General features: G+C 33.3%; 1 protein-coding gene across 3 annotated transcripts in view; it reads right to left on the bottom strand.

The window, feature by feature from the left end:
- The window catches only part of CENPQ (centromere protein Q), a 20,394-nt gene extending 9,306 nt beyond the window's left edge, over nucleotides 1-11,088 (bottom strand). For all 3 annotated transcript variants that reach the window (XM_016137742.2, XM_016137735.2, XM_016137740.2), the window contains exons 1-6: nucleotides 11,006-11,088; nucleotides 8,774-8,919; nucleotides 8,005-8,056; nucleotides 6,835-6,961; nucleotides 6,225-6,293; nucleotides 3,513-3,642 (exon numbers count right to left, since the gene is read on the bottom strand). In XM_016137742.2, the coding sequence (XP_015993228.2) occupies nucleotides 3,513-3,642; nucleotides 6,225-6,293; nucleotides 6,835-6,961; nucleotides 8,005-8,056; nucleotides 8,774-8,875 (480 nt within the window). In that variant the 5' untranslated portion in view covers nucleotides 8,876-8,919; nucleotides 11,006-11,088. The remainder of the gene's footprint in view (nucleotides 1-3,512; nucleotides 3,643-6,224; nucleotides 6,294-6,834; nucleotides 6,962-8,004; nucleotides 8,057-8,773; nucleotides 8,920-11,005) is intronic.

The following is an 11,088-nucleotide window of genomic DNA, read 5'->3' as shown; positions in this document are numbered from 1 at the left end:
GATGTATATGTAAGGTGACCTGTGTGTCTACATTGTCCCAGACTAAGTGTGGATGCGTTTGACTGCACTTGGTGACGGAAGGGTGTCCTGTCCAGGGTCCTGCCTTTTGCTCTGAGCTGCTGGGATAGGCTCAAGGCACCTGAGACTCTGAACTGAAATATGTAAGTTGGAAAATAATTATCTCACCTGTTTTTATCAATCATTCTTAAATATATGTACAGCTCATATTTATTCCAATGACTTAGAATTGTTTTGGGTCTTTATTTAGAATTTTGGTGATATTTTTGTGATCAGAAATATGCTGTAGAAAAATAACTCTTGTTTATATCAATTAGCCCACAGTAAAATTGGCTTTGTTATATATCATATTGCTAAAGTTACAGTTTCCAAGAATTTATTGATACTGTATTCCTCAGAACCTGAGGACTAAGGTATTTCTAATATTGATTTATGATATTTTCCATACCATCCATTGTTTTTCTGATTTTTTTTTCAGTTCACTTAAGAAATCAGGTTAGTGTTCATTTGTTTTGTGAATACATATTTTTGGCATGCTTTTGTTGTCTATAGGAATGTTATTTTCTGTTCCTTTTCTTATATTTTCTTATGCTAACTCTGTGAACTTCTATGGTTGTTTTCATGATGCGATCCAGAGAGATTAAAAAACTGTGTCTCAGGTTCCTATTCCATCTTTTCAGAATCTCTCAGAGACTGTTCACTACTGCCTTTTCCCTAGCATCCACCATCACTGAGTGAGAGCTCTAGAAACTTGTTGAACACAGCTCTGTTACTGATAGCTGACACAAGTTTTGGAAAGTCACCACCAGCAATAACTAGGCTGCAGTAGGAAAAAGCAGTGATTCTAAGTATGGCATGCAGGAGAAAACTAATGGATACAGACAAATTCTATAAACTCCTAGTTCAAAGACTCTCTTATAGAAATGAACTACTATACTATGCCCAAGATGCCAAGAGTACTTTCATTGAGCAACTGACTGTCAAACAAATCATAGATTGTTGTGAGATAAATATATATTTGGTCTTCATTCCCTGTTTCAGGCACAGAGCTTCTAAAATCCTTGCAACTTCCTGAGTGATTGAGGGAATAAGAGCATATTTTGTTATATTTTTGTCCTAGTTCCTTTCAGAGTTTCCAAAACCCTTGTAATTTTCTGAGTGATTTGGGTAAGAGGAGCACCTTTTGTTATTCATAAGTCTCTTTCAACTATACCTGACTTTATGATAATGAATAGCTCAGGGATGAAGGCTGGTTGTCAGAGGAAACCATGATTAGGGGTTTTGAACTTTCAGTCCTACTCTTTGATCTCTGAGAAGGGGAGAGAGGCTGGAGATTTAGTTAATAATCAATTATGCCTTTGTGATAAAGCTTCCATAAAAACTCTCAATAACAAGGTTTGGAGATCTTCCACGTTGGTGATTACATTAAGGTGCTGAAAGGATGTTACACTAGAAGAGACATGGAAACTCTGAACCCCTTCCCATATACCTTGCCCTATACATCTCTTCCTTTTGGCTGTTCCTAAGTTGAGTCCTTTATAATAAATAGGTAATAGTAAAGTGCTTTCCTAAGTTCTGTAAGCTGTTCTAGCAAATTGAACCTTGGAGGGGGTCACAGGAACCTCTGATTTATACTTGGTCAGTTAGATGTAGAGAGGCTCAGACTTGCAACTAAGAATTGAAGTGGGAGGCAGTCTTATGAGACTGAGCCTCTAAACTGCGGGGTCTGTGCTAACTCCAGATAGTGTCAGATTTGAATTAAATTGGAGAACACCTAGCTGGTATGGAAAACCCATACATTTGGTGTCGTAAGTGTTGAGCAAGAAAAAGTGTTTTCCATTTAACTGTTAATTAGGCTTTTGGCACATGGAGGTCCAATTATAGCTGTAAAACAGAAATGCCTCCCAGTATTATACAACTCACACTATCATTTATTCTCTGAGAGCTTTTAAGTGATTTATGGAAATATTAAATGTTAAGACAACATTTACCATTATTATACTTTAAAGCCTTTAAAAATAACCTTAAAAAAGGTCAAACTCATAGAAACAGAGTAGGAAAGTGATTGCCAGGGGCTGAGAGGTGGGGGAAATAGGAAGAGGATGTCAAAAGGATACAAACTTTCAGCTATAAGATGATAAGGTCTGACAATCTAATGTAAAACATGGTAATTTAAGCTGATAACACTGTATTGTGTAATTGAAATGTGCTAAAAAAGGAATTAAATGATCTTACCTCCTCCCCCTACCCCCCCAAAAAAGATATATAATGTGAGGTGTTGGATATATTAATTAACTACAGGGGGAAATTTTTTCACGATGCATACATATTATCAAATCACCAAGCTGCACACTTTAAATATCTTACAATTTTGTCAATTATACTTCAATTAACTGAAATAAAAAAAACAAATTAATGTCATTTAACTGTTCACTAAGTATTAGAACTAATGCCAGTACTAAATATATCCTTGAAAAGTAGTAACATTGGGCTGAAAAATAAATATAATCTCACATTATAAAGTGGGGCAAACTAAAAAATATATCCTATTAATATACAGTATATGTAGATTACTACTCAGATCCTTCCAATGTTACCTCAATTATATGGAAAAACTGAAATAAATTATTTGTGAATTTAGAATTATTAGAATTACTTGGGGATACATTCCTTGCATAAACTACTGCCACCTTGTATTTACTGAATTGCTAATAAAGACCTAAGCACCATATCTACAAAGAACTTGGAAATGGCTAAGAGATATATAGTCCCATCTGTCTTAATTATTTCATAAGCCCCTAAGGTCGCTTTCTTGATCATTCAAATGTCCATTAATTAAAAAGATAAAGTTAATCATGAAGCTAATGGGAGATGTCATTAGCTTCTATAAGATAATGATTAAGAATTATGTCCTGATGTCAGATGGACTAGGTTCATATTATAACTTTAAGCGGTCTGTAGTAAGGTTCAGCTAAAAATGTTCGTATGTCTCTTTTTCACATTTGTAAAATGAGGATAATAGAGTACAGACCTCTTTAAGCTGTGAGGATTAAGGGTTATAACTATAAGTGCTCAGAACAGTGCCTAGAACAAAGAAAGTCCTCGTGGTATAAATGTTAGGTATAACAATAACAATAATGACAATGACTGTGTTCCTGACAATAAAGTATTAAAAAACTAATGTTTTGAAATTCTATAGCATTTAATAATGACTTTCTCCAATTTGATAACCAAAAATACTAAGATAGTTAAGTTACATAGTCTGCTAAAAAAATAAAATTGCTACTTAATCATTAATATACTAGAAATACTTTTAATTTTAGAGGACCAAAGTTTAGGCAGTTTTTGCCTTGATTAAAAAAAAAATAAAAGATTTTAATGAAAAACCAGGTTCAGGATCTAGTATTTATCATCAGAATATTATGATAATGTAGAAAACTTTTTGGTTTCTTCCCCTTCCCCTTAATTATGGACTCCCTGTTCAAATTTCATACCTGCAATAATGTCAGACCTTCTTCATTAGCTCTGTGCTTTGCCCTTTCTGTTTTCAGCAGACTTGACACACTAGTTAAATCTTTCAGCTTTTTGGGAGGGACTTTTAGGGTTTCACACAGTTGTAGCAATCTTAAGGAAAGAATAAAAATGTAATTATTTGCTTATTTTTTGGATACCACAAGTATTTTGTTTTGTTTTGAAATACTGTTGTCATCTTTATTTTAACCTCATAATCCCAAGGGCTATAATATTCTTTTATTAATAGTAGTTAACCTTAGCAGTAAGTCTCCCCAGAAAAGCTCTGACAAATCACCATTTAACCTTATTTAACCTTTTATAAGATTTACCTAAAATGATGGAGAACTTAGGCTGCTTCATAAAAAAAAAAAAAAAAAAAAAAAAAAAAAAAAAAAAAAAATTCTATTTTACACATTTAACAATTATTTATATACATTTTAAAATCAAAATTTCATTGCGTCTTCTAAATGTGTTAAATAGACTATTCCAGCACATAAATCTATCATTTATCTTGAATTATTGGGTTTTGGAGTACTACTAGAGTACTACTCTCTAGAGAGAGAGGGAGTACTACTCTCTAGAGAGAGAGTACTAACTACTCTCTAAGTCTTAACTATGAACCTGTACTCTAAATCTCTGTTATTTTAAAGAATGGAATCAATAAAAGAGACCTTCTACATCGATTACTCTAACTTAACGATTTTAAAGAAAACAGAGTCCTGTTGACTTTAAGGCAAATAAAACACTAAGATTAAAGTGCTTCATTCTAAAATACTATCAAAATGAATATTCAATATTAAAGTTAAAAAAATCTTTCTTCAACTTAGGTTGATTAGCTTGCCAACAGACACTGAATTATCATTACCCTCACTTCCAGCAGAGAGCAATATAGCTTTCCTAGATTTGATTCTTGAATTCCTTATGAAGAATCAAGGAGGAAAATCTAAATTTGGTTGCTTCTATCTAATAAGAAAATTTGGGGGTTCTAAAAAATCTTACTACTTAATTTGAACAATAGTGGAACCCAAGACTTCTCTTCCTGGGCTCTTATTCAAAATACTAGTTTTTATAAAGAAAAAAGTAGGCAGTATAAACATCAATCATAATTTTCATTAATCTATTAGGATAAACTTCAGTTATCCAGATTGTCATCATTAGTGCATCACATTTAAGCATAAAAACCTGTCTGTATAAGTCTTCCCAAGAGGGAGACGTTTTTGATTTCTCAACTTAAAGTTTCCATTTATGAATTTTCTTCCAAAAGTGTATTAAGTCAATTTGTGGAAGAATTATCCACTGTTATAAATGTTCTAAATAGTGGTTAGATTTCTAGAATTCTTGCAAAATCTAATTAAACTAAAAGTGTAACATGAATGTACCCTACTATATCAATAACACCTAATCATTATAACACTGTTTCTATGGGACAACTTTCCCAAAATATGTTCCCCTAGAAACTGTAGTAGCTAACCATTTTGTCTGATTAGCAACTCTGTTTGTCTGACCATGGGGATAGACATATGACCCAGTCTATATCAATCGTAACAGCTCTTTCCAAAAATCAGTCCAAAGATAGGTGCATCACCTAAGCTAGGGCAATCAAAAGTACGTTTCCCAGGATTTTCTAAATGAAGCTAAGAGGATAAGCATTTTCTTTCTCCTCTTTCTTCACAAGGCTAAAAAGATAAATAGGGAACTTGTCTATGTCTATAGTTCTAATCTAGTCAGGACAATCTGTCAAAAAAAATAAAGCCAAAATGCAGACCGAAGCAGAGATAAAACTAATATATAAAATAAAGAGTTCCTGTGGTAAACTCGAATTTAGGAGATGCTAGATTAAGCAAAATGAAATAGATTTACTTACTGCAGGACTTTTGATATGCTAATGTACCAAATATAATTCACTATATATCACTTTTATTCAGAGTATATTTAAAAATAAATGTTCTGAATATACTTTGAGAAATATTGCTACAGAAAAATTTATTAATAGAGTCTATTTTGCTACCATCCTGGAGAATTATACTTAAAGTAAGCAGAATTTCTTTTCAGCCTTCCTAAGAATAACGTAGTACATGACAAACATTTCCAGGCAAACCTGTAACTAAGATGCAGAACGTTCTTCCATGAAAAGAAAAAGCTGTGTAAATACTAGAAAAAAGTAGTCACTAAAAATTACTGGCAGTGGTATGACTTAAGAACACATGAAAATAAACCTCCATTTGTGGCTTACCACAAGGTGAAGAGCAGTGATATCCTGGAAAATTATACTTGTTGCTTGTTCAGATAATGTAATATAATACAAAGTGAAGGAAAAACACAGCAATAGGATAAATATCAGATAAGAGTGGCAAACTCTTAACTTTATATTGTTCAAAATGATGTTGAATGGAGTTAAAGTTGACAAAATATTTTTCAAATCCCAATACAGAAAAGTGAATTGTGGATAAGTAGGTGTTTTGTCATTTTCAGATTCTTTTTTATAAATTCTCTTGAAATTCAGAATCACATGCAGCAGCAGTTTAGGGTAGAATATATATTCCCAAATTGTTCCTCTTCTTAAAACAATAAGCGCAACAACAAACAACCAAAATAAAAAATTTGTATATTCCATGTCTGTTCTGGCACTATAGGAACAGCTTAGACTTTTACTAAACATGTTTTAACCGTGCCGTATTGCATAACTATATTACCTTTTCTTCAGGCAGTTGAGTTGATATTGAATTTGTTCATTTTCTCTACCACTGTTACTCAAAATTGCTCTAGAAAAGAAACAAAGATTGAATCAATATTAGTATGTAACACAATTAATATAATCTGTTTACTTTTTCTGATTTCTCTCAAGTGCCTCTCATTACTAGCCAGGCTGAATCTTTTCTTTGATATTAAATGCATTTCTAGCAGAAGTATAATCAAAGTTCTTTTTATCATATTACATTGTTGTAGTTAATTTATATGCCTGACTCTTCTGATGTATTTCAGCTTCTTCATATGAAAGAATCATGTCTTATTTTCTTTGTACCCCCTGTAGCATAGTAACTTCCATATACAGCGTCAATCTGAACTCAACTTCTTCCTAAAGTGTCCTTATTGAGAGAATAGGTTAAAAGTTTTAGATAGAAAATCAGGTCACATATACTTTTTTGCTAAAGCTACTATCATTAAAATATAGTAAATATATCTTCTGAAAGAGAAAAATACCCTATCACCATAAAATAGATAACAGCTTTTAAAAGAATACTGTCTATAGATATACTTAAGTAGAAATTAAAAAAAAATGAAAGAGAAAAATTTCATACTCACATTATTACTGTTTCCATCATAGTTTGCAAATACTCTCTGCTATTCTTTGAAAGAGGCTGCCAGGTTTTTCTCTTGCTGGAAGCTATCTTAACCTGTTTTAGACTAGTATCCTTTGTCTGTCCTGTCTCTGATGAAAGAAGAGAACCTGGTCAATCTAGCAGTTTGTATGTTTTTACTTAAAAAGTGATTGAAGCATAAATTTATCTAAAAAAAAAAACTAATGAAATTATGAGATCCAAAAATATTATAAAGCTGAATAAACTTTAATATCCTTTTTATTGCACAGCCATAACATGTCAGGTGTTAAGTATAAATATGCTATGTATGGTTAACTAAAATCACATTAACTGATATTACAGATACAAACTCAAAACAATTTTAAATGAAGAACCAAGCGACAATTATTAGGATTCAACATAAATGTCTGGTTCTCAGAAATGACTTGAATTAAAAAGCTTAATTAAGACTAGAAAACTCTTTTTAGCAAATGTTCTATGGAAACTGGAACAAGAGATTAACCAAAATAGAAATAGATAGTCAGTGTTAATTATTCTCCTAATAAGGGATAAACAAAGGAGATATGCTATTGGCTGGCGTTAAGATTTATTTTGGAGAGAAAGGAAATAATTATAATTATAAGAATGCAAAGAATTACAAAAACAAAAGTACTGTGCACTATGGATATGGATGTATAAAACCAGGGGATGTAACCTGGTCTTGGGTCAGAGGTTGGGAATTCTTCCATGGAGAAGTAATGTTTAAGTAAAGAGGAATATTCCAAACTAATTTAAATAAAATTAGGTAGTGGTTCCAAACTAATCTATAAAGTGATGACAGAACAGAAGAATATTTGTTTTGAAGAGAAATCAGTTGATGTGTCTATATATCACAGATCAATAATAATTTAGACTGTGGGACACTTTGAGATTCTCTGGTTTCTATCAATCGATTTAGAACCTGACATAGTATTTTGCTAAAGGTTTGAAGTAAAATTTCAGTTGACCAAAATAACTGACTAATCAGTACTACTTATGCTTGCAAAAATGAGACTGCGGCTGCTTATTACTATCTTTGGCTTTTGCAGAACTCATAAACAAGATGCTGATAATTTCTTCATAAATACAAGAAGCTTGTGAAAGAGACATTAAACAAGATACAGAAAAGAAATACCTTCAGAAGTTAGGCACTCTAGTTGATTTTTTTTTTTTGCTGTGTTTCTAACCTAGAGAGAAAAACACATGCACATACATAGAACATTAAACATCAATAAAAAAAAAAATATTGCTTCTCTAATAGGTCTGTCATGTATGTTGATTAGTCATATACTTTTCTGGTTAAGATAGTAAAGTATATTGCCACTTGTACAGAAAAAGGGCGTGTATTTATCACAGGCAAAGGATATACTAAAATAATTCCTGGACAGCTATGATAATGTATAACAGAATTTCACATGGTATCAAACAATGTTTTAAATCATTATTCATATTGCCAGTGAAATAGTGTTACATATTTTACCTGCAAAACAAGAGTAAAACATAGAAAAAGAACTTCTGGTTATTTCATTTATTCTTTTATAAGAGATGGGCAAAATCATGGTAGGAAGAAGTTAATTTCTACCAAACTAATCTTCCTCTATGTTAACAAAAATCTCCTCCACCAACTGACAGATTCTCTTATCTTTTAACATAGAAATGCCATAGAATTTGTACAATTTATTCCATTTAAACATCTTTGCAATGCCCTGTGACCCACTCTTCTGATCAATATCTTCAGAACTGAAGTAAATAATTTTTACTTTATGTTGCAACAGCTCCTACTTAACAATATAAATTACTGTAATCTGCAGTAAAACTGACCTTTAGTCTTCACATAGTGCTATACATAGAATAGACAATATTTGTAATAGAGTTCTAGATGATAAACTAGATATTTTCATTACCACTTTTTCTGATAACTCCATTTCCTCATGACCGATTTTTCTTTTTTGATTTCTTTTTAACTGTTGAGATGTTTTCTTGGTAGAATTTGCTTTGCTAGACATCTTGATCTAAACAGAACAATTTTAACAGTGCTTCAAAAAAAAATCTGTAAAGATAAAAAGGACACAGAAAAATGCTTAGTACTTGCATAATATTTTGTTAAAAAGATTACCTATAAATGTTCCAAAGTAGCTTCTTAAACCATTTAAACATTGTTATATAACAAATAACAATGGTTCTCATATAACAGTAAGGATATCCAATTTCATTCCTAGAAATTTCTTCCATTTATATTGCTGTAAAAAATCATTTTCAAAATGCTTTTGCACTTTATACTCCCTCATTCAATTACATTATCTTTATGTTTAAATCCAAGAAAATGTAAATATAAAGTGTTGAATTGTCCTACTCTGGTCACAGATTAACTATGATATCTGTTATCTCACAGACATCACTCAGGTCTTCTTGTTGGAAGCCAAATGGATTTATCATTCAACTTATGAAGAAGAAAGACGGAAATAATTTTTAGGATTATATCATGAATCTATGTTGTGCGAATTCATGTGGAAAATTCATTCATAAGGATTTGAGCCATAACTCTGTGGGCTATGTGTATTTTAACAAGAGCACAAAATATACAGATTCCTCTGTCCTCCCAACCAACTACAATAGGCACAGGAGTGCAGATGGGAATATCGGTTACAAAATTCAGAATAACTCCTTTTCTCTATCTAATAGTCCTTTACACCAAACTCATTCCTGCTAAAAGGAAGCACTGTTTTCATTGATATCTACTTGAAGCAATAAACTATAATGCAAAAAGTTTCTCAACTTCATCACTATTAACATTTGGGTTGGGATCATTCTTTGTTGTGGGAGCTGTCCTGTGTACTATAGGATGTTAGCAGCATTCCTGGCCTCTACCCACTAGATATCGGTAGTACCTTTTCTCCAGACTATCTCCAGACATTATCAATATTCTCTGCTGTACAATCACTGGGGTTGAAAACCACTGCCAAGAGTGAGCCAGGGGTGAAGATAAACTGCCCAGGTTCCAAACCCTGGCCCTGCCATTTATTTAACTATATAGCCTTGGACACATAAATTTGCTCACTTTCCCCAATAGTAAAATGGGTTGTTAAAAATATCAACATCGAAGGCTTTTGTAAAGCTAAAATTTTGTACAGAATACATAAAGTGCCTAAAACAATATTGGGGACATAGTAAGAACACTAAAGAAAAGCCATACTTTTCTACCACAATTGGTCTAATTGAAGCGCATACAAAAAGGAATAAATTTTGCCTTGTTTTATATCCACGGGAAACCACAGCCTAATAGTAGTGGGTAAACAGATATGAAAACAATTACTACATACGATTATACACAATATGACAAATGTTAGACAAATGAGTGAATGACTATCCAATGGTGTGTGTGTGGGGGGCGGAATATACAGTATTTAGAGAAAAAAATATTTGAATTACATTTTGAAACACTGAGCCAGATTGGGGGCGGGGGGTGAAGCATTCTCGAGAAAACAGCAAAAACCTGATGGCAGGCTTGAAAGTAACTGGTATGTTTAGGGACAGGAAAAGTTCGGCGAGACTTTTAACGTGTATGACAGGAATGGACGGAAATGACTGGAGGGGTGGTTTGCGGCCTGACTATACACTGCAGTAAAGAATTTATTCTTTACCGTGTAGGAAACAGGGAGGCATCCTGCGCCGTCTTGTTTTCCTCACTAGCTTAATGAAACTCGTGGAAACCAAGTACCTCAAACTAGACCTCTACAAGGGCACAAGAGTTGAGCACAAACACACAATGATTATCTCTTGACAAGTGACGCCTCCGGAAAGGCGCTGCCGATTGCAGCAACCTCAAAGACAAAGACACTAATCTCTAAGGCTGCACTTTGCCCCACAACTGTCTGCTGAAGAGGTACGACGAGGACAAGGATGATTCGGGGAAAGGAGGGAAGAACCAAGCGTGACTTCACTCCTTCCTCGCAAATCAAATATTTTAATACGTGGCTCTACCAAAGACAGACCTGTTCCGATTTCCCTCCCTTCTGAATGTAAAATGCATTCACGCTCCTCAAATGCAAACCACAGAGGTTGTCACAAACGTGTTGGCCACAAACTTCGTTCCCCAACCTAGACTGACTGGCAGGTTAAGCGTTTTCACTACTCACCAAACACTCCTCCTGAACTCCCGGAGCCACGTTCAGAAGAATTCGCGCCCAAACAATCAAAGCGGAGGAGATCCGGAAGTGGC

The sequence above is a fragment of the Rousettus aegyptiacus genome, unplaced genomic scaffold, assembly GCF_014176215.1.
Source record: "Rousettus aegyptiacus isolate mRouAeg1 unplaced genomic scaffold, mRouAeg1.p scaffold_m13_p_1, whole genome shotgun sequence".
In the NCBI taxonomy this organism is placed as follows: Eukaryota; Metazoa; Chordata; class Mammalia; order Chiroptera; family Pteropodidae; genus Rousettus; species Rousettus aegyptiacus.
This window is presented reverse-complemented; position numbering and strand designations above follow the sequence as displayed.